The sequence below is a fragment of the Papio anubis genome, chromosome 18 (genome assembly GCF_008728515.1).
Source record: "Papio anubis isolate 15944 chromosome 18, Panubis1.0, whole genome shotgun sequence".
Taxonomy (NCBI): Eukaryota; Metazoa; Chordata; class Mammalia; order Primates; family Cercopithecidae; genus Papio; species Papio anubis.
The window spans coordinates 41,508,562-41,532,491 of NC_044993.1; the positions used below are offsets into that span (position 1 = coordinate 41,508,562).

Here is a 23,930-nt window from a genome sequence, read left to right on the forward strand (position 1 = left end):
GACTACAGGCATGTGCCAGCTTGCTTTTACTCGTTTTTTGTTTTTTGTTTTTTTGAGATGGAGTTTCACTCATGTTGCCCAGACTGGAGTGCAATGGTGCAATCTTGCTCACTGCAACCTCCCCTTCCCGGGTTCAAGCGATTCTTGTGCCTCAGCCTCCTGAGTAGCTGGGATTACAGGCACCTGCCACCACACCTGGCTGATTTTGGTATTTTTAGTAGAGACAAGTTTTCACCACGTTGGCCAGGCGGATCTCAAACTCCTGACCTCAAGTGATCCCGCCAGCCTTGACCTTCCAAAGTTGTTGGGATTACAGGTGGGAGCCACCACACCTGGCCTTGAAATCTATTTTCTTAAGTAAGGTGGGGATAAATGTCTAACTTTGGTCTTTGGAAAGGTTAAATGAGAACATATGTAAACCATTGAGGAGTATACCTGGCACTTAGTAGGTGCTTAATAGGTGTTTGGGGCAGTTCTTCATTAATGAGAATAAAGGGAAGTCTCCACTTTGCCTCTGTGTTTAGACAACCAACAATCAAGGTCCAAGGAAAGATGTGAAAATTAAGCATGAAAGCTTATATAGAGGGAGTTAAGAAGTTACAAGAGTAATGTAATCAGAATTTATGTGGCTCTTCCTACTTAAGGGAAAGGGAAGGGAGTGGCCATTCTTGCCATCAGTCTCTGTTCACTTGCTGGAGATTGAGGATACCTGTGTATTTTGGAAAATGCTTTAGCATATCAGAAAGTTATCTGCAAAGGGTTGAGAATGAAAATGGCATTAGGCTTTTCACCTACATCACTGAATAGCAGAAGACAGTGGGCATAGTTTACTTAGTTCTTAGGGAAGAGGGGTTGTGACCAGGATTCAAAGCTGCGGAATTTATGCGAGAGCTTCAGACTTAGACTAAGATGGAGAGTTAATCACTTTTGTAATCCTTTCAGAAACTTTCTTTGAAGTATTGTGATTACACCACAAAATTAAGGATTCAAGGGTAGTTAGGTTTGATTAATTGCTTTGACAAAGTTAGGAGTTTAGTACAATCTTTATTGTGCCTGGTGGGAAAGGGAAAGTTTTCCTATTGGCATGCTGAAGGGCTTGCATTGTTTTGGGGGGGGATGTTACACTTTATTTTATTGTTTCCCAGACAGAGTCTCACTCTGTTGCACAGACATAGCTCATTGCAGCCTTTACGTCCCAGACTCAGATGAGCCTCCCACCTCAGCCTCCCAAGTAGCTGGCTCTACAGCGGATGCCACCACACCCAGCTAATTTTTTTGTATTTTTTTTTGTAGAGATGAGGTCTCAGTATATTGCCTAGGCTGGTCTCAAATTCCTGGGCTCAAGTGATCCTCCCAAAGTGCTGGGATTACAAGTATGAGCCACCAAACCCCATGTATATGCTAATGTTTAGCTTGGTTGGAAGCCTCAAAATAAAATGATTTAGCAAGGGGTTGTATTTTGCTTTGAACGCATTTAAGTCGGGATTTGCCTTTCCTCTGTGTTCTGTTGACAGCAGTTTTCCTGGGTTTCCCTCATCTCCAATAATCAATCTGTCTAGACCTATTAGTAACTTCTGTAGCTGAAAAGTTTTCAGAATTATCTTCAGGAAAAATGGAGGTTTTAGGAAAAACATACAGTTTTTAAGAAATCATTTTATTGCTTTGCTACAGTTCTGGAAACTATAGATTGTTTATTGTCCTCATTATCTTATAACAGTGTTTGAGTTTTTAACTTTTGGCATTTTTAACTCGTTGAATTTTTAAGAGACTTGCCTTAATATTGTCATTGTGTGAGAAGCAAATAAATCTTAAAATAGAAGCAGTGTTTAATTAACGTAAATTTAACGTAAAACATTTTCTACATAATACCTGCCACAATGTCAGATGAGTTTGGAAAGCACCCTTTTAACCAAAAGGCATTCTGGGAACAAGAAAAACCTTAGTGTTTTGAATGGAGGAGTTTTATTAAGATTTCTAATGGAAAGAGCAAATTTGTAATCTGATACCTGTACTTTATATTTTATTGTTTCTAAGAATAATTTTTTTGTTACTAGAGGTGGGGTAGTGATAATCGCATCCTATCCTTATTTATTTATTTATTTTGAGACGGAGTCTTGCTCTGTCGCCCAGGCTGGAGTACAGTGGCACGATCTTGGCTCACTGCAGCCTCCACTTCCCAGGTTCAAGTGATTCTTCCGCCTCAGCCTCCCTTAGCTGGGATTACAGGTACACGCCACCATGCCCAGCTAATTTTTGTATTTACTTTGTAGAGACAAAGTATCACCGTGTTGGCCAGGATGGTCTTGAACTGCTGACCTCAGGTGATCCACCCGCCTCAGCCTCCCAAAGTGCTGGGATTACAGGCATGAGCCACCGTGCCCGGCTCTTTTTTGTTGTTGTTGTTTTTTACTAAATTAAGAATAAACATGTTTTATTTTTTGCTCATTTTGACTGTTTTCATAGTTGTTAATCAGACTTTATAAAGCAGTTTATTGTCCCCTTTGGAGAAAAGATAGCTAAAAATCACCAGTATCCTCATACAGATAACTGATTCATTGGTCTGATGTTGTAGTCCTCTTGATTTCTCACCCCATCCCTCCTATGTTCTATTTGTAACTTCATTTACAATATATTATGTTTTTTTCCCATATCTGACTACATTTCTCCATTTTAAACTTTTATAAGTAATTTATAAAAGGAAACAAAGATTGCCACGTGGAATTGAGAATAAAAGTTTATCTTTCTACTGTTAAGTATGCATGGTAAATCAATGGCTGAATGCTCTGAAATTACTAAGACAACATTAAAGGCTGATTCTAAAATGTTTTTATTTAGATTGACATCTACTTAAACTATATACCAAACTGGGCTTGGGACGTAGGCTTTAGAAAGTATCGGTAATAGTGCATTCTTGGTAAGTTTGGGATTTTTGCCAGTTTTTGGATTCTGTGGGCTTGTCTTAAGGTACTTCTGTGAACTTTTCAGCGGTTTGTAAAACTAGTGTAAATAAATATTCTACCCAGTTGAGAATTAAGGTTTATGGTGCTAAAAATTAAATGGTGGTTGATTCTTGGCAGACATGTTTGATCACCTTTGCAAGCTTAAGGCATCTTTTGGAGTGTGTGTCTTGGAATCTACAAATTCTAAGTTTCTAATTGATGACTTGGCAATTAAATCCGGTCTCAGCTCTAAACTTAAATATTCTGGAATATGTACCACCCGTGATACACATAAATTACCCATCTCAATCTAGACAAAAGCCATTTGAGTCTGGAAACAGTCCAGTTTTACAGCTGAATAACTAGGGGAGCCTGGGTTTGAATCCAAGTGTAGATGACTCTAGAATGCTTCCACTTTTCTAACTTAATTAAGTAGAGGGGCCTGTCTATAGATGAGTGGTTTTCAGAAGTGTGCTGTAAGGCTCTGTACAGATCTTTTGGAGTTTGGTAAACAGTGAAATATCTTTTGCTTGAGAAATAATCAGTCATCTTTTTGTTGTATACATTTTGGTTCTCTCATAGTTCTGTGGAAGTTTCTCTAAAATATATGAAATTTTCTTCTCTAGGGAAATTTAAGACCTGTTGAATGAATAAATATTAGAAAATAAAAATACAGACCGGGCACAGTGGCTCAGTACTTTGGGAGGCCAAGCAGGCAGATTGCTTCAGTCCAGGAGTTCGAGACCAACCTGGGCAACATGGGGACTCCCTGTCTCTACAAAAAATACAAAGAAAATTAGCGAGAGTGGTGGTGCCAGCCTGTGGTCCTAGCTACTGGGGAGATTGAGGTGGGAGGATTGCTGGAGCCCAGAAGACCCAGGCTGCAGTGAGTGTAGATTGTGCCACTGCACTCAGACCTGGGCAACAGTGAGACCCCGTCTCAAGAAAAAAGAAAAAAAAAATAGTTCTGGCACGACTGTGTCTATTTTCAATTATATTTCTTTTCCTAATGTTGTTTTGTGTAGCCTGTATTGTAAAATGAGGTTGAGGTGATTGGACACACTGTTAATAGAGTGAGGAAGTGGGTAGAGTTAAAATTTCTTGCTGAAAGTGGGTAATCTGCAGTTCCTTGCATTGGGTTCACTCCTCACTGCCAGCTCTTGCTGCATTTGGAGGCTGCCCTAAGCATGATGTAATGACAGGTTAAACCTCTGCACGCACTAGCTGATGCAATGCAAATCTGAGGCCCAGGACTTTATTGGGGCAAGGGTAATGCTTGTTTAAAAACAAAACAAGCTACTCTGTGTTTAATGAGGCCATTTAAGATGGCTTTCCCAGAGTGGGAAGAGTATAATCTCTTAGGAGGTTTAAGTAGGAGTTTAATGTGGCAGAAGTGTGCTTACAACTTTTCCTGCGAAGTCTTTTCACAGCGGGGAAGGAGAATTTAAAATATAGTGCCCATAGGAGTAGAAATGAAGTGAGCTAGAATTGAGTAAATATGGTAGTTGATGCCCGGTAAATAGCTGTTGAATGAATTAGGGAGAATGTTTTCACTCTAAAAATTTAGAGTTTGCACGATGAACCGGGAATGTAGCGCCGGTGTGGGCACGCATTTCCCAGATACGCTGTAGCTCTTAGATCGAAACCGTGAGAAACTGCCGATATTCGACTGTTGTGACCTACCGAAAACAGCATGGTTCTACCTAATTTTAAACTGGTGGAAATGCTGAGGAAGGCTCGATGTCGCTGGGGTGGGATGGGGTCAACAGCGGGGTGGCGGGGCCCCGCCCTGGGCTGCGGGGCGGGGCTTGCGGGCACAGCCCCACCCCTGCGCGACCAAGACGGGCACCGCCCTGCGCGCTGCGCGCCCTGAGCTGGCCCTGGCGCCCCGGGTTGGAGTGGGCGTTCCCAACGCAGGCCCAGCCCCGGCCGAGGCTCCAAATGGCTCTCCAGCAGGCAGGCTTCTGCAGTAGCCCCTGAGCTGGCTCAGGGAGCGCACTTCCTTCGCAGCGAGCGCGTCGCCCCCTGCATCCCCGGCCTCCACCGGAGCTGGGCAGTAGCCTACGGAGTGAATCTGGAGAAGACAAACTTGGGAGACAGACGAAAGCTTAGGGCACACTGGAGGACAGCGCAGCTGTGGCTCCCATTTTTGGAGATGCAGCCGAATTTGAGCTCACAGGGAGGTGTGGTTGCCTCCTGGGGATGGGAAGGCTTCCTTTCTCCACCTCTGTAACTCGTGCTTCTGAGAAGTAAATGGATATTTGGATCCTGACCTCAGACGCGAATTTGGGTCTTCTGTGCTTAGGAGCAGAAAGTGCCCAGGAGGGGCCTGTTCCTTTACTTCTTGGGGGAAACGCAATGCGCGGCCTGACTTCTCATGACGGGAAAGGCTACTCCACCTTCTCTGTACTCCTGGAGGGGAGTCTTGTTCACATGTTTACCAGCGGCCAGGACAAGGAAGAGAAAAGGTATTGACATTAAGAGGATAGGTTGCTGAGGCTATGAAGCTTGAACGCTATTAGTCAGTGGAACCTGTCTGGCTTAGGGAATGGCTGCAGCAGAATCCAGCCGTTTCCGAGGTTCTCAGTCATGTTTCATTTGGGTTGCTGTGCTTTTTTATGTTTAAATCAAACTTCAGGTTACGTCATGACTTCTGCAGGGCTGTCCTTAGTTCCTACTGCAGGGCGGCTGTGTGGTTGGGATTCCTTTTCTGTTTCAAGATGGAGCTGGGTTCCACCCTTGGAGCTTTGAGAGGCTTTAGCAGTTGCTGTCCTGTAATACCTCCATTCACAAGAAATACCGTTCACATTTCAGTTCTTTTTCACACTTTGAATAGGAGTTAAAATGTGCTTTCTATAGTGTTTGGAAAATGGTAAAGCTATATTGTGAGCCTGAACTGTTGATGATAAATGTATAACTATTGCTAGGTCAAGAAATTGTGAACAACAGTGTTTTTCTTGGTCTGTAGCTATGTTGTGTTAAATATAAACTGAGTTTACTGCCCTTGGATGTGATTCCTTGGTTTGGTTTAGTAATCTGAAAGGCATTGGTTGACTAGACTGTTTTGTGCCCAAGGAACCACTTTGTAATTGTTATGCTGCTTACTGAAGTAAACTGGACCATGCAGTAGGCATACAGCATACAGCCAGGGTGTTTTGGCAATACTGAGCCCACTGTTTTACAAGTGACATAAAATGGATGTCATATGTACAAAGAATCTACTCAGAGGGAAACTGGATTACAGGAGAGCTCCTTTATAGTCCTTTGTCAGGGGACAGAACACCTGGGTCACACTGGGCTTCAGATGAGAGTTGATTCATGTTCTGAGTCCGTATGATGAGACACATTATGATGGAATTCTGTCACTTTTGTTGCCTCTTGAACTTTAAAATATCCTTTTAGTGATGTGGAATTAATCTTTATTTTTCCTTCACCTTAAGCCCTCATTTAAGCTATCAGTTGGTAACCACTTGGGTAATCTAGAAACCAAGTTGCATTTACTTGGTCACATTGGTAACCAACATTGTTTCTTAAAAGTTCCCTGCAACAGAATAATGACTATAATTGAATTAAAACATTAATTTTGAAGCTTTAATTTTGTAATATGGCTTAGTGGCCGGGCGCAGTGGCTAATGCCTGTAATCCCAGCACTTTGGGATGCCGAGGCTGGGGAATCACGAGGTCAGGAGTTTGAGACCAGCCATGGTGAAACCCCGTCTCTACTAAAAAATACAAAAATTAGTCGGGCATGGTGGTGGGCACTTGTAATCCCAGCTGCTTTTGAGGCTGAGGCAGGAGAATTGCTTGAACCTGGGAGGCAGAGGTTCCAGTGAGCAGGCGCCATTGTACTCCAGCCTGGGCAACAAGAGCAAAACTCCATGTCAAAAAAAAAAAAAAAAAAAAAGAATATGGCTTAGTAGAGTTACTAGGAGTGCACTCTTAGGACATCGACTGATCTTTTTTTCCACCCCCAAGACAAATAGTGGCCTGCAATATCCCAGCCCAGGTAGCTTCCTGGGAAAAGTTGCTTGTTTTATGTTTGACTCAGCTTGACTAGTTACATTGTCGATTATTTCTTCCAGATGACATTTACCTGTTAAATAATGTTGATTACTCTGCTGATGAATGTTTCAGCAACGCTGGAGAACCCTAGGCTGCAAGGGGTTCTTCACCTGTTGACTTCATCCCCCACCCCCAGTATAGTATATTATCTCTGCCGTGCTGTCATCTTTGTTCTTTCCTTTTTCACTGTCTCTTCCTGACTCTCCTCCTTTGTTCATTATGTCTGATACATATTGTGGATTGAAAGTGGAACAGAAAGATGTACTTTCTCTACCAGACTAAAAAGTTTTGAGATGGCCCTCCATTTCTCCTATGTCTCCCTTCACCTTTGTTGTGTGTTTATTTTTATATTTTTGCTACCTTCACTAGCGAGTACATCCCCTCACTCTTGAGGTGGGCACTAATCAGTAAGAAATAAGATTAATACCTGGCTGATGATAATTTGGGGGGAAGACTTAATTAGGTAAAGATGGATAATGGGATGGCAGCAGACCTTTCCCCTTGTGACCCCTCCCCTCATTCCCAAAGTACACCTCTAGAGTAGATAATGGCTTACCATTAAGAAGAGTTAATGGAAGGTTCTCTGATTCTTTGGCGTTGGAACTACACTTGGCCCGCGGTATCCTCGGAAGATTAGTTCTAGGACCCCCTTCCCCATACCAAAACCTGAGGATGCTCAAGTCCCTGATAGAAAATGGTGTCGTATATGTATGTGCATATTCTCCTGTATAATTTAAATTATCTCTGGATTACTGAATACAATGTAAATAATACGTAAATAGTTGTTATAGACTGTATTTAAAAAATTTTGTATTATTTGTAAATTTTTCTGAATATTTTCAATCCATGGCTGTGGTGAAGTCCTCGGATGCAGACCGTGTGAATACAGAGTGCCGATTTTATCCAGGACTTCACCTGTAACTCCCTATACCTATCAATAGCTGACTCCAAATTAGAAAGAAATAAGAGTAAGGGAGTCTCAGGGAGAGAGTCCTAGCAAAATGGATTCGATTAAACTTCAGTTCCTTGTATAGTTTCTCTAGTTGTTTATGGTCCATCTTCTATTTTAGCATTTATTATTCCATGTAGTCTATCCAAAGACGATTAAGGGAGTTCCAAATGTTTTCCGGAATATTTTGAAAAGAGAGCTTATCCAGTGTACAGATCCTAATAAAGTGCACATTCAGTGTAATTTTATTTTTTAGTATGTTACTTTTTAAATTCTATTTATTTTTCTTTCTCTTTTGCTCAGTAAATTTTGCATGAAACTTTAAAAGTACTTCTGGCATGTAAACATTATTTGTAAAATAAGTCATGGTTATAATTATTTTTCTCCTGCTTCCTTATGTATTTATTTCAGAAATGAGCCGTCAGACTGCTACAGCATTACCTACCGGTACCTCGAAGTGTCCACCATCCCAGAGGGTGCCTGCCCTGACTGGCACAACTGCATCCAACAATGACTTGGCGAGTCTTTTTGAGTGTCCAGTCTGCTTTGACTATGTGTTACCACCCATTCTTCAATGTCAGAGTGGCCATCTTGTTTGTAGCAACTGTCGCCCAAAGCTCACATGTTGTCCAACTTGCCGGGGCCCTTTGGGATCCATTCGCAACTTGGCTATGGAGAAAGTGGCTAATTCAGTACTTTTCCCCTGTAAATATGCCTCTTCTGGATGTGAAATAACTCTGCCACACACAGAAAAAGCAGACCACGAAGAGCTCTGTGAGTTTAGGCCTTATTCCTGTCCGTGCCCTGGTGCTTCCTGTAAATGGCAAGGCTCTTTGGATGCTGTAATGCCCCATCTGATGCATCAGCATAAGTCCATTACAACCCTACAGGGAGAGGATATAGTTTTCCTTGCTACAGACATTAATCTTCCTGGTGCTGTTGACTGGGTGATGATGCAGTCCTGTTTTGGCTTTCACTTCATGTTAGTCTTGGAGAAACAGGAAAAATACGATGGTCACCAGCAGTTCTTTGCAATCGTACAGCTGATAGGAACACGCAAGCAAGCTGAAAATTTTGCTTACCGACTTGAGCTAAATGGTCACAGGCGACGATTGACTTGGGAAGCGACTCCTCGATCTATTCATGAAGGAATTGCAACAGCCATTATGAATAGCGACTGCCTAGTCTTTGACACCAGCATTGCACAGCTTTTTGCAGAAAATGGCAATTTAGGCATCAATGTAACTATTTCCATGTGTTGAAATGGCAATCAAACATTTTCTGGCCAGTGTTTAAAACTTCAGTTTCACAGAAAATAAGGCACCCATCTGCCTGCCAACCTAAAATTCTTTTGGTAGGTGGAAGCTAGACACATGAAGGTAAATGAAAGGAAAGGCTGTTAAATACAGGAAACAGTTGCATGTAGTAACACTAATATATTTAAAAATAAGTCAACAGTAAACCACTGAAAAAATATATGTATATACACCCAAGATGGGCATCTTTTGTATTAAGAAAGGAAGCATTGTAAAATAATTCTGAGTTTTGTGTTTGTTGTAGATTGTATTGTTGAAAAATAGTTTTTTTGTTTTGTTTTGTTTTTGCGTGGGAGTGTGTGCGTGCGTGGGTGTGTGCGTGTTTGGGTTTTTTTCCTTTAACTGACAAGCCATCTTGAGTGGTCATGGGCCACTGCTTTTCCCCTTTGTGAGTCAATACATAGTGCTGCTGTGTGCTTTTTTGTGTGTGTATTTGCTAATTTTTATTAATTTTAGTTTTTCATTAAATAAATTTGACTTTCCTTTCTGTAATTCAGGTTTTTCTTCACTTTTTTTGTACCATTTTAAAGTTAGTGTCTTTTGATATGCATACTTGTTATGGTAAAAGTTTATAACATGTGTTCAATATTTTCTTTTCCCCCATTAATCAGTTCATTAGAAATATTTTAAAATCAGCTACTTTGTGAAGCTATGAGTTCCAGAAAGTAAAGGTGACATCGGAAAAATGATCAAAAGCTATTTAAAGCATCTGTAAGATGGTCTCTCTCTTTCTCTCTTCTACGGATGAGTCACACCTTTGAGCTTAATCTTTGAAAGGTTAGAGAATAAATTGATTTTTATAAGTACTGCAAATCAGGCTTTTGTTTCCTTTTTCAAATATCTTGGATAAATCACATGTTTAAAATTTGTTCTTGTATTTATTGGTTTTGCAAAAGAAGGCATCGTCATGCACAGTATTTGTAATTAAAAGCAAATCATTTGTTTAAAAAGGCAGTTTGCAAAAAAATGTTTTTGGTCTTTTATAATTCTCATTAAAAGAATTTCTGGCAAATTAAAAAAATCTTACTGTGTCTGCTTTAGCTCTAAGTTTGATAAAATCCAAAGTTATTTTCCTGTTTCATTCCGTACTTTAATTATATAGCAGAAAGCTGTGTGTTGTCATTTTTAAGTGTGGTAGAGTTATACTCTAAATCACAGCAAATAACTGGGTATATGGCTTCTGGATTACAGTCTTTCCCATGCTCTGCCCCTCTTGCCCACATTTTGATTCTTACAACTGTCAGGAGAATGACTAAAATGCTGACCACTTTTCACCTCTTTAAAAAAGCACAATGAAATAATAAATTTACTATTTCATAGCCTAGTGGTTAAGAGCCTTGGTTCTGCAGCCAGACTTCAGGCACCTAAGTGCCAGTCTCGGCTCTACCCCACTAACCAGCTGTGTGACCTTGGGCCCCAGTTTCCTAATGTGTAAAGTGGGGTTAAATTATGGTAGATACTTAAAAAGTTTTAATGGGGTACAGGTATGTTACCTGAAACAGTGCTTTGTTCATATCAGCATCCAGTGAATGTTAGCTACCATTATGCCTTTAGTACCATGTAGTTAACTGTTGCTAATTACTTTGAGGCACATGGCAAGATTCTGAAATTGCCTTCTGAATAGTGAAAGATAATTTTGTGTGGTTTGTATTGGTACTGTAAGCCTAGAAAGTTAATGAAAATTTGGACTTCACCCTTATCCCACCACTGATTCTGGATAATTTTGGATAAGAGTTTATTTCTATTATCCATTTTCAGAAAAGATGATTGTGTAGTCTCATCCTTATGTCAATATTATCTTTTGAACTGGTTATAATGTGCTTGTGGAGCCTTTGTTCTTTTTGTTTTTGAGACGGAGTTTCACTCGTCGCCCAGGCTGGAGTGCAGTGGTGTGATCTTGGCTCACTGCAACCTCGGCCTCCCGGGTTTAAGTGGTTCTCCTTCCTCAACCTCCAGAGTAGCTGGGACTATAGGTGCGTGCCACCATGCCCGGCCAATTTTTGTATTTTTAGTAGAGACGGTTTCACCATGTTGGCCAAGATGTTCTGGATCTCCTGACCTTGTGATCTGCCTGCCTCCCAAGTGCTGGGATTATAGGCGTTAGCCACTGCGTCCAGCCTTGCGTAGCCATTTTTATGGTGAAAGAGAATAACAGTTCAACCACAGATTTATATTCAGGTCTGTTCATTAGCATATGTGCTTGGAAAAAGCGACTTTTATTCCATATTTAATGTTGTATGGTAAAAGGATTACTTAACAATATGTAAAAGGGCTCCCAATCTCTTTCAGAATAAAAGTGGCTGGGCACTGTGGCTCATACCTGTAATCCCAGCACTTTGGGAGGCCATGTTGGGCAGATCACTCAAGGTCAGGAGTTCGAGACCAGCCTGGCCAACATGGTGAAACCCTGTCTCTACTAAAAGTACGAAAAAGCCAGGCATGATGGCACACCCTATTAGGGAGGCCGAGGCAGAACCCCTTGAATCCAGGAAGCGGAGGCTGCAGTGAGCCAAGATCGTATCACTACACTCCAACCTGGGTGACGGACTGAGACTCTTGGCTCAAAAAACAAAACATTGGGTATATTCGTGGAAGTATATCATTTTGTAGTTTTAGTATTTTAAAGTATGTTGATTATAAAGTATGTGTCCATCATGTAGACTTTGGAAATTATAAAACTGCACATACAATTGAGATCTGTAGTCTTGCTATTCACTCAGAGGTGGTTTTTCCAGTTTTTTATGTGTATGTGCATGTGCTCATCCTCTGTCACCCAGGCTGGAGTATAATGGTGCAGTCAGCTCACTGCAGCCTCAAACTCCTGGGCTCAAGTGATCTTCCCACCTCAGCCTCTTGAGAGCTGAGAGTACAGGTGTATAGCATCATGCTTGGCTAATTAAATTTTTTTGTAGAGATGGGGTCTCGCTATGTTGCCCAGGCTGGTCTCAAACCCCTTGGGCTCAAGTGATTCTCCTGCCTTGGCCTCTTAGAGTGCTGGAATTACAGGCATGAGCCCCTGACTCCAGCCACATGTTTATTTTCAAAGGTACTGGGAGCCCTTTTATGTATTACTGTGTAGCCCTTTCATCACACAACATGCTCATCTGAGTGTTTCACCACTTTAATAATCTTGGAAGAACAATTTTTGTTTATGAGGATTCACTGTAGTTTTAGGTTCTTGTTGGATATTTACTTGGTAATTTATTGTTGGTTATTTATAAATAAACCATGAACATATCTGTATGTTTTCTGTGTATAGTCTTGGGATTATTTTTTACATACTTCATCATTGCTTTCTGGAGAGGTTCCAGAGGACACCAGTAGCAGTGTGAAGTTTTCCATTTTCATTTTCACCTCATGGTTTGCTAATTTAAGCAAATTAAGGTAGTACATTTTGTGTTTGACAGTTAATAAGCTTGACATTTTAGTATTAATTTGCATTTAGGTCTTCATATTCTTAGTCTATAGAGGTAAAATCTATAGCCATATTTCGTGGTCCATTACACATTTGATTTATGAGGCATAACTCTTGTCCTGAAGTTGCTTGTTATAATGAAGACTTCTTCCATTTCTTTTGATGTCTTCTCTCAGGCCGTCTATGGGGTAGGTATGGGAGATACTCATTAACTTTGTTCTGTTGCTTTTACACCCTTAAACTTGAAATTGTCCTATTTAATCATGGGCCAGTTTGGTATGTTCATTGTTGGGGAACAGTTTTTCCTTTGTGAGCAATTTTTTATTATAATATGTATGATTTTAAGACCCACATTTCTGCAAACTTCAAACTTACATAAGTGGCTGTAGATAGCTTAGCTCATGAAAATAATAGTGTGCCGCCTCCAACCCCCAAAAGCTCTTCATATTCAGGAACATCTGCAGTGATTCTACTAATGGTAGAATTCTATTTCACACTCCTGATTGGAAGAATTGGTAAGTAATCCAAATTAAGAAAACAGTGGATCAAATTCAGCATACCTGGGGGGTCAGTCTGTGACTGCTGCATTAGAATGGACATAAAAGTAATGTCGGAATTCGACAGGGTGAATAGTGCATATGAACTACCATGGAGGACTGTGGTCATTTGTATAGATTAAACATGAAAGGTACAGATAGATTGTTACAGAAACTCGGATTTTGAAGCTTGGTCATTCCCCTCCCCACTCATCCAGTGTGCATGTTCAAAACACAAAGGATTATTTGGTATTTTACTGCTTATGATCCTAACCTGAATTTACCAAAAGAAATGTACATTTATCTAAAAATGGCACCATCCAAACATTCCTTATCAAGCATCTACTAAGATTTGGTGGCAAACAGTATAGGCTGTAGATTCTAACTGCCTGGGTTGACTTCTGACCCTATATCTACCGGTTTTTATTTAAATACCATCTCTGCCTGGTCCCTCCTCCATAAACAGGTATGGTGTCCACTGCGTAAGGGAATGAGAAAGGCTAGATGTGCTATAAAGTGCTTATTATGCCTGGCACGATACCCCAATGTCTTGCTGAACCAAATATTTTCGCTATCCTTACATAGCTCTAGAAATTTGACAAAGAAAATATACTTTATTATCATAGAAGTACTTTTCTTAGGCCTTTCTAAATTCTGAAAAGCATAACAGGTTTACAGATATAATGGAGTGAAAGGACACCTGGTTTTGGGGTCACATTTTGACAGGCTTGCACTGTCATGTCAGGATGAGAATTTAGCCTCAAGAGTTTGTATTGCCTAGAAATGTGCTGACAATGTTACAGTTGAACTTAATACAAAAGATTTTGTTAGATCCCAAAATGTTAAACACATTGAGTAACTATTCTTTAGTTCATTAAGTACAAACTATAGTATGTTCCAAAGAAATGAATTTTTATGGCAAATAAAGCTTTTCCTAAAATTGTTTTAGAAGTCCTTTTGTTGGTAACACTTAAAACATCTCAATGACCGCTCACCAGATTTGCCTGTTGTCTATTCAGACTCTCTTGATATTTCCTTCCTCTTTCAGCGTTTTTTTTTTTTTTTTTTTTTTTAAGTGCAATTTTCATTGTGGGATCCACCAAATGTTAGTAAAACAAAAAATGAGCATTAATGTTGCACTATAAATCATCAAATTGGATAATGACTAACTAGTCTGTTGTCTGTTTTAAGCTGCTGGATACAATTTTCATGGGGATAGGAACTGAAGTACTTCAAATAATGTGAGCTTAAACATGTTACTTCTTTGAAACAACCAAAACTACTTGATGTTTAACATCTAAAATCCTGGTTAAAATAAATTCTAGATTTGGAAAGGGAATTGGCAAAACTAACATTCTTTGTAGCAAAATGTCCCTTAGTAATAGTCAAGTTGACCTCATTTCAGTAGTTCATAAAGGAAAATCCAAAGCCCTCAGCAGTGAATTACCTGACCACATAGTTGATTGTGGTCACTGTAAATCCAGACAAATCACCTAGTACTGGAAGCTCACGGTGGTAGACTTCACTATCACATTACTTTAACTACGGTCACGGATTTCTCAACTGACGTGAACTATTTTAGGAACAATCACAAAGATGACATTCTTCACTGTATTTGCATTTGTAACCACCAAGCAAGTAGGGATCTACCCTGACACAAGGTTTGAGGTAAGGTTCAGAGGGACCACTAAAGGGGCAGAGCCGAGTAAAAACATGGATGCCTCCAGTGGTCAGTGTAGAATTTCTTGATAAAGCACCTAAAGCTTTAGTTTTAATACTTGAAAAGTTTTAAAAACCCATGCATAAAATGTGGAATACTGGTAAAATACACATATCCCTAGGTCTAGTGAACTAAAATTCCTAGAGTTAATAATTTTCAATAAAAAATCCAGCATAATTATTGTGATACAGGGGTCTTTGGGTAACATCTTAAAAATGAATGCTAGAAAAAGATGCTCAACATCACTAGTCATTAGGGACATAGAATCAAAATACGTCACAGCCATTTGGAGGGCTATTATAAAAAACCCAGAAAATTAGTGTTGGCAAGGATGTGGAGAAACTGGAACATTTGTGCATTGCTGGCGGGAATGTCAAATGGTGCAGCTGCAGTGGAAAAGTTTGGCAGTTCTCAAAAAGTTAAACAATTATCCTGTTGTCTTCGTCATCTGTGTTAACCGTAACAGAATACCTGAGACTGGGTAATTTAAAAGAACAAATTTATTTCTCATAGTTCTGAAGACTGAGAAGTCCACGATCAACGTGCTGGCGGACTGGTATCTGTTGAGGACCCAGTCTCAGCTTCTAGGATGGGGCCTGTTGCTGTGTCATCGTATGGTGGAAGGGAATCGAAGGGCAAAAAGGAGGTAATTGGTTCTCTTGAGCCCCTTTATAAAGGCACTAAATCCATTAATGAGGGTGGAGCTCTCATGACATAATCACCCCCTAAAGCCTCACCTCTTAGTAACACATTGGTGGTTGCTTCAACATATGAATTTGGTGGAGAGACATTCAGACCTTAGCATATGTGATCTAGCAATTCCGCTCCTGTATATGTATCCCTAAAGGACCAAAGGGACTTCGAGAGAGATGTGTACTCCCATGTTCACAGCATGATTCATAACAGCCAAGAGGAGGAAACAATCAGCAGATGAGTGGTAAACCAAATGCGGTCTATGGATATAATGGCGTATTATTTGGCCATAAAAAGTTTTGGTATTTGCTACCACATGGCTTTTTCCCAGGGAAAGTAATATTTTTTGACAAAACACCTTGATAGGTCATGGTTCAGCAAGGCAGAGATGTGAAACAGAAAGCTAACTTGCAAATAATAAAAAGATGGGAGTTCCTTTGAGCTAAAGTGGCAGAGGAGGAAGAGGTTCATCCCTACCCATCTGCCCCCTCATTATTCTGAAGAAAAACAGTAGCCTGACCCTCCAGATCTTTCTTTTCTGGAGGACACTGGGCGAAAATTAGTTGCCCCAGTGACTATTCGAGCAGCTGATGGCTTGCTAAGTAAGAATGCCAGTCACAAAAGGGCAACTCTTATTTAATCCCATTCATATGAAGGCAAATTCAGAGAGAAAGTGAAGTAGTGGTTACCAGGGTCTGGGGTGAGGGTGGAATTTGGAACTCTTTTTAGGTACAGAGTTTCAGTTTGTGGTGATAAAAAATGCACGTAAGCCGGGTGCGGTGGCTCGCACCTGTAATCCCAGCACTTTGGGAGGCCGAGGTGGGCAGATCACTTGAGGTCGGGAGTTTGAGACCAGCCTGGCCAACATGGTGAAACCCTGTCTCTACTAAAAAATACGAAAATTTGCCGGGCATGGTGGCACACACCTGTAGTCCCAGCTACTTGGAAGGCTAAGGCAAGAGAATCGCTTGAACTGGAGAGGCAGAGGTTGTACCGAGCCGAAATCATGCCACTGCACTCCAGCCTGGGTGACAGAATGAGACTCCGTCTCAAAAAAAAAAAAAAAAAAAAAAAATCATGTAGACAGTGGACACACCCAGTAACTGATACCCCTGAATTATATGCTTAAAAATGGTTAAAATAGTAGATTTTATATTTTGGCTATCCGCCCCTCCCCCCCCCAAATAAAACAGGTGAAAAAGGAAGAGCTTAGACGTCAAACAACTAACCTCCCACCCCAGAAGGAAAAAAAAAAAAAGCTAGCATGTTCCATGTCATATACTGCAAGGGGAAAATGCATTATTCTCTCAATGGGCGCCTTTCGAAAGACATGCTTAAAGCAAGTGCCCTCCTGCTGCTACAGACAAGTGCAAGGCTGCCTGTGTCAGGACTAAAGGAAGAATACTGAGAACCCCAAGTGATACTAAAAACGTCCTTTGTTGTCCCTGCTGGGTGGAACAGGGCAGAGCGATGTGAATGTGGATTAGCTCCCTCTGGTTGCTGAAAGTGAATTCACAGTTTGTTCTAGTTCCCTTTTAGATGACATTGGAAATGATAAAATTACAGTAGTTGATAAGAGTCAATGGCATATTTTCAAACGTCCTGATGTTCTTTCTCTTCAACTGCCGTAACTAGTCCTAGGTCTGGACTTTTCCTCTCAGAATGCATTCAGATAAACTTTATCAGCAGGTCTGCTATTTTATCACAGTATTTTGGCCAAATCTTTTTTTTTTTTGAGACAGGGTCTCATTCTGTCGCCCAGGCTGCTGGAGTACAGCGGCGTGATCTTGGCTCACTGCAGCCTCGACCTCCCTGATCCTCCCACCTCAGCCTCAAGTAGCTAGACTACAGGCGGGTGCCACCATGCCCAGCTAATTTTTGTATTTTTTGTAGAAATGGGGTTTTGCCATGTTGCCCAGGCTGGTCCGAACTCCTGAGCTTAAGTGATCCACTCGCCTCGATTTCCCAAAGTGCTGGGGTTACAGGCGTGGGCCACCATGCCCAGCCCAGACTTCCTTCTCATCCAGGAAATTCCAAAATGTCTTTACATATATATTCTTATATTGTGTAATATAAGATTCTGAAGTCCATTACTGGCTAGAGTAACTAGAAATTGCTTAATATTATTTCACATTGCATTTGAACTTAATCTTCACAGTAACAATTAGGTAGCATTACTTGGAATTCATAGATGAGGAAAACCAAGATACAAAAAGTTCACACAGCCAGTAAGCAGGTGATCCTGACTTCATAGTCATACACAGCCTGGATTGAGTCCCAGCAGGAGCACATGGGCATGGACATCTATCAGATTTGGAAACTGGTGTAGCCAAGCAAGAAATAGGAGACGGTATCAGGAGTTACGATTCCATGCTTAGGACCATCCCAGATGGATGGCTGCCTCCCTCTGGGAGCTGCACTCTTCTGAGGTTGCAGGCATCCAGGGCCAGGGTGCTTCTGTGAGGTGTGCCAGCATGTGCCACTCTGCTGGATACAAGCTATCATGTTCTGAGGGCTGCTTCCCTCAGCATAAGAAGGGGCTTCTGTTGGGATGTGTAGGCTTCTTCGTAGGGTCCACTTGAGTTTTTTCTTTTTTAGAGACAGAGTCTCGCTCCGTCAGCCAGGCTGAAGTGCAGTGGCATGATCCCAGCTCAGTGCAATCTCCACCTCCTGGGTTCAGGCAATTCTTGTGCCTCAGCTTCCCGAGTAGCTGGGATTACAGGCACGTGCCACCACGCCTGTATAATTTATTTTTTGTAGAGACAGAGTTTTCGCCGTTGGCCAGGATGGTCTTGAACTCTTGGGCTCAGTGATCTGCCTGCCTCGACCTCCCACAGTGCTGGAATTACAGGTGTTAGCCATCACACCCAGTCCACTTGAATATATGTATTAGTCAAGAATAGTTGGCTATACTTTCATCTTTTCCCAGTTCTAAGTGATTGGTTTCAGGATCCAATAAACTCTACAGGTAAATCCATTAAGTAATGGTCTATACCAGTGGTTTCTTGACTGTGCAGAATTACCTGGAAGGCTTCTTAAAACAGATTTCTGCCCCTACCTCCCAGGATTTGATTCAGGCAGCCTGCTGTGGAGCCTGAGAATGTACATTTCTAACAAGTTATCAGGTACTACAGATGCTTCTGTTCTGGAGACTGTGCTGAGAACCACTATGCTGTATCTTTCCAGGGACAGTAAGGATCCCACTAAAAACAAGACAAGAATTCGATTTTTATCAGTTTACTAAATGAACATCTTATGTTTCTATACTAAACACTAGCCACTACTTGGTTTATTACTGTTGTGATTATGTTTACGAAACAGGGACATCTTGCATACCCCTAATGGTGTGAATAAAATCAACCGTGTGAGTACCTTTGAGCACTTCATAACTTAAAATTCTAAAAAGTTGAGATTTGGGCCTACAGTTTGCTATTTAACAGACCAGGTCTGGTCTTGACAGTAAAGCCACCATCAAAAGCTGCATTAAGAACCTCATCCAGGCAGCTTGCTGTGACAAAACTTAAATCCTGTCGTACATTGCCTGGGATTCCCTCAAGGTCTTTTTCATTTCTCCTAGGAATAATGACTTGCTTCAGTCCCGCTCTGTGTGCCGCCAGCACTTTGTCTTTAATTCCACCCACCTGTAAGGAGAGAAAAACGTTTTTAGGGTTAATGATCACCCTCAAGCTGAAAGAAATCCTGACCCAGCTTGCTTTCACTGAATTTACTACTATTTTAAAACATCCAAATCATCTTCCATTTTGTTACCGTATGAGCTAGGAAAGCCAGGAAAAAGGTTGGCAAGTAGTAACCTTTTTAAAATGTTTCAATTGGTGTTGTATTAAAGACTCTGATGGGGGGGCGGATTTTAAATTGTTCATAGGTATGAGTTCCCCTTCGGTCAATGATTCTTTTTATAAATACTGTCAAAGTAAACATTGGCATTCCAGGTGTAATCACAACCGTCTTGTCTTTACGTTGATCTGAAAAAGCAGCACGTGATTCTGACCATGCATGAGCGCCGCTCCTGCAGAGCTTAGCTGTGTGCTGGAGTTACTTCCCTCTCTACAGGTTTAAAGCCAGGACTTCCGTGCTGGTAAAACATATCCTCAAACTAGGCTCCTATGGTGGCTTTCAAACATGTCTACAATGGTCCCCCGGCTTGAATGTGGGCCAGGCTTTGTGACTTGGTAAGAAACAGAGTGTGGTGGGAGTGATGCTGTATGAGCTCCACAGCTGAGTCACACAAAATGAGAGCTGCTGCCTGGATCTCTCTTGATCACCTGCCCTGGAGGTGGCCAGTCATCATGTCTGAGGTCACTCAAGCAGCCTATGGGCAGGCCCATCAGGTGAGGAACTGGGGCCTCCTGCCACCAAACAAGACCAATTTGCCAGTTACATGAGTCAACCACCGTGGAAGTAACTTCTCCAGCCTGTCAGCCCTCACGTGACTGTGGCCTGGCTGGAACCCAAACTGTAAGCCCAGAGACCCTGGGCCACAGGAACCCAGCTCAGCCTCTCCTTAATTCCTAGCCCACAGAAACATGGAGAGTATGAAGTATTCTTGCTTTGGGGTAATGTGTTGCGCAGCAATTGCTCACAAATACTGCTCTCAGTCACAGCACCCAGCATATGCACGCCCTGGAGACAGCCCTCTGGGAGCCCTCTGAGCATCTGTTCCAATTAAGACTGGTTGCTCCAGGCCTTCCTGCCCCACTGGCATCTTCTTTCAAGGTTTTCTTCATGCTGCTGAAGTACTCCTTCAAAATACCCTCTTCAAAAGAGTGTAGGATGAACTGATGCCTTGCATATTTGAAAATATTTTACTTTCACACTTGATTGATAGTAAGGCCACGTATATAAGACTAGATTTAAAACATTTTCCCTCACAGCTTTCGTTACTTTTTTTTTTTTTTTTTTTTTTTGAGAACAGTCTCACTCTGTCACCCAAGCTAGAGTGCAGTGGCATGATCTTGGCTCACTGCAACTTCTGCCTCCCAGGTCCAAGCGATTCTCCTGCCTCAGCCTCCCGAGTAGCTGGGATTACAGGCATGTGCCAACACATCTGGATAATTTTTTGTATTTTTAGTAGAGACAGGGTTTCACTATGTTGGCCAGACTAGTCTCAAACTCCTGACCTCAAGTGATCCGCCCACCCTGGCCTCCCAAAGTGTTGGAGTTATAGGCGTGAGCCACCACACCCAGCCTCATTACTATTTTTAAAACAATTTTTTGTAGAGATGAAGTCTCACTATATTTCCCAGGCCGGTCTTGAACTCCTGGACTTAAGCTATCCTCCTGTTTAGCCTCCCAAAGTGCTGGGATTACAGACATCATTCGCCGCGCCCGGCCCATTTTCCCTCATAATTTTGAAGGTACTGCACATCCAGTGTCAGTGCTGAGGCCACTTTACCCTCAGTGATCTGAAAAGTCAAGAGGATGAAATGTTTTTCTTGGTTAGTAATGGTCCTTTTGATCTGAAGATGCCTAACTTTTAGGAAATGTTCAATTATTTCTTGGATAATTTGTTCCATTTCATCTTCCTGTTAGAACTCCTTTTAGATGCTGGAGTTCTAACAATTGTTAGAACAAATTGTTTTTCACTATAGTTTTTTCCTGAATAATTCTCTGACCACTTTTAAATCTCAAAGCCCCGTCTTGTCCTCTGTTCTCGAAAGAGGTTTTCTCCAGCCTTCGCAGGCCTTTCCTTCAAGTGCTCCTGCTTTCCGTCCTGCCTCTTGTAATAGTCTGGAGCTGAAGGTGTACTCCAGGCCGCTGTGGCTGTCCTCTCCTGAGGCTGTGGAAGCCTTTACTTGGGCTACGATTTGCTCTGAGAGGGGACCAAGTAGAAAACCCATTTGTTCTACAGAGGTTCTAAAAATAGAAAAAAGTATCCGGGCGTGGTGGTGCACGCTTGTAATCCCAGCTAGTTGAGAGACTGAGGCAGAAGAATCACTTCAACTTGGGAGGCAGAGGTTGCAGTGGGCCAAGATTGTGCCACTGTACTCCAGCCTGGGCAACAGAGCCAGACTCCATCTCAATAGGAAAAAAAAAAGACTATTTCCTTTTTTTTCCTCATCTTGCTATGAACCTGCCAAAATCTTGTTGTAGACTAAATTGTTGTCTAGTCTGTTGTAGACTAATACTGGCAACTAATAACTTAAAATCTAAATACTCTTAAGTTCTGTACATTTTATCACAATATTTTTATAAGCAGTTTAGGATCTGGAGCCTCAAGACCCCACATGTATAGAACCTTTTCAAATGTAGTCATTAGATACAGTTAATGTTTATTAGAGTTTCCATTCTATACTAGCAAAGTTTTCTGCAGGGGGAGAGGAGGTCTCAAAGAAACTTCAAATTTAAGAAATGAGCTTAAAATTTAAAAAAAGCTACTATCCTATTTTGCACACGTGCTATATCTTTAACAATTTGTCAAGTAGAACAAGGCCTCAAATTTTCATGTGAACTGCCGGTATTTCTGATGACCACACTAATATTTTCTCCCTTAGCAAATCTTCTTAGAATGGAAAACATGGGCTGAATGCGGGGGCTCACGCCTGTAATCCCAGCACTTTGGGAGGTGGAGATGAGAGAACTGCATGAGGCCTGGAGTTTGAGACAAGCCTGGACAACACAGAGAGACCCTGTCTCTACACAAAATAAAATAAATTAGCTGAGCATGGTGGCGTGCTCCTATAGTCCCAACTACTTGGGAGACAGACAGGAGGATCGCTTGAGCCCAGGAGTTGGAGGCTACAGTGAGCTACAATCACACCACTGCACTCCAGCCTGGGCAACAGAATGAAACCTATTTCAAAAAAAAAAAGAAGGGAAAATGTGAAAAATTGTTTTTATTTGATCAAAAATTTAAAATATGAATTAGTTACAGGTATAAAAATTTAATATATACTTAAAACCAAGGTTTTCATAGAAGGCAAAACCCCTATTTAAAAATAATATTAATTTAAAAAAATTAAATAAAAAATAAAAACCATATAAATTGGTTTTTTCATACTTACTGGAAGAACAAGACCTCTCAGTGTAATTTCTCCAGTCATGGCTACATCTGAACGTACCAGCCGCCCACTAAAAAGTGAGGCGAGACAGGTTACTATGGTAACTCCAGCAGATGGTCCATCTTTTGTGACAGCTCCAGCTGGGAAGTGCAGATGGATGTCTGTGTTGTCAAGAAGATCAAAACTTCCAAAAGCTTTAAAAAGGAAAAAAGGACTTTAATGTAGAAAAATTAAACCTGTTTTCTTTTTCTCCTAAAAAAAAAAAGTCACAAACAAAAATGAATGTTTAGGGTAAATGAATTCTTCAAAATATTAGTGGAGAGTACAATTTGAGTGAGGGTCTAGAAGAATAGTTCCACTCTAAGTCGGATTAAAACAAAATAAACCTTTTGAATTAGTTTCTAGTTCAGGCACTAGTCAAATAGTCCTGAAATGGGAACTAGAATTTCCACAGGGGTTCAAAAGCAACAGTGTGTACTTCGCTAGAGGCGTAACTAGCAGTCTCGAGCTCATGCCAGTCTCCGCCATGGAATGGTGTCACCTCCTGGGTCATGCCTGCCTGGCCGGGTGCAGGCTCCTACCGTTAGTCAGCTGGTACTTCTTTGCGTTGCTGCGCAGCCAGCTGATAGCGAGGTGGGCGGACTCCTTCATCACGTCCCCGAGCTGGCCGGTCAGAGTTAACTGGCCCTCGCCATCCATTCGACTCGCCTCCACGAACATGATTTCTCCACCTAAGGGAGTCCAAGCCAAACCTATTGCTACTCCTGGCTGACTCAAACGCTGAGATACCTTGAAAGAAGAAGAATGATCAGAGTTGGGCTGGCAAATGCCGAAGTGTTTGCAGGTGACTGATACCACACAATCCTGCAAGAGTTGGCTGATTTCACAGAGGACTTCAGCCACTTACCTCAAAGTCCTTGTTACCTAACATCATTCTGAGTCACATTCAGCACTTACTCTCTGGCTTTCTGCCAGGAGAAAGACCTAAACTTCCTCTTTGACATTTATCAGAAGTAATTTTACCTTAAAACATATGTAAATAACTTTGCTTTTTATAAGCCAGATCTAGTTACACATGCCCTAGTTTTCAAGGAATAAACCCAATAGTTTTATCTAAGTGTCTTTATTGGGCTGCAAATATGTGTATATATTTTGAGACAGTCTCACTCCACTGCCCAGGCTGAAGTGCAGTGACATAATTTCAGCTCACTGAAACCTCTGCCTCCTGGCTTCAAGTGATTCTCCTGCCTCTGCCTCCCAAGTAGCTGGTACTATGGGTGC

General features: G+C 41.5%; 2 protein-coding genes across 10 annotated transcripts in view; one reads left to right on the plus strand and one right to left on the minus strand.

Annotated features, from left to right (window-relative positions):
- Nucleotides 1-10,287, plus strand: part of SIAH1 (siah E3 ubiquitin protein ligase 1) — a 90,824-nt gene extending 80,537 nt beyond the window's left edge. For 4 of the 5 annotated variants that reach the window (XM_017953336.3, XM_017953335.3, XM_017953334.2 and 1 more), the window contains one exon: nt 8,362-10,287. In XM_017953336.3, coding sequence (XP_017808825.1) covers nt 8,364-9,212 — 849 coding nt within the window. In that variant the 5' untranslated portion in view covers nt 8,362-8,363 and the 3' untranslated portion in view covers nt 9,213-10,287. Of the gene's footprint in view, nt 1-3,858; nt 5,408-8,361 lie in introns of those variants that run through there. The other variant, XM_003916849.5, reaches the window with a different exon arrangement.
- Nucleotides 9,196-23,930, minus strand: part of LONP2 (lon peptidase 2, peroxisomal) — a 118,818-nt gene continuing 104,083 nt past the window's right edge. For 2 of the 5 annotated variants that reach the window (XM_017953333.2, XM_017953330.3), the window contains 3 exons: nt 23,231-23,438; nt 22,653-22,843; nt 18,852-19,271 (listed from right to left, as the gene is read on the minus strand). In XM_017953333.2, coding sequence (XP_017808822.2) covers nt 19,050-19,271; nt 22,653-22,843; nt 23,231-23,438 — 621 coding nt within the window. In that variant the 3' untranslated portion in view covers nt 18,852-19,049. The other 3 variants (XM_021931932.2, XM_017953332.3, XM_021931931.2) reach the window with 3 other exon arrangements.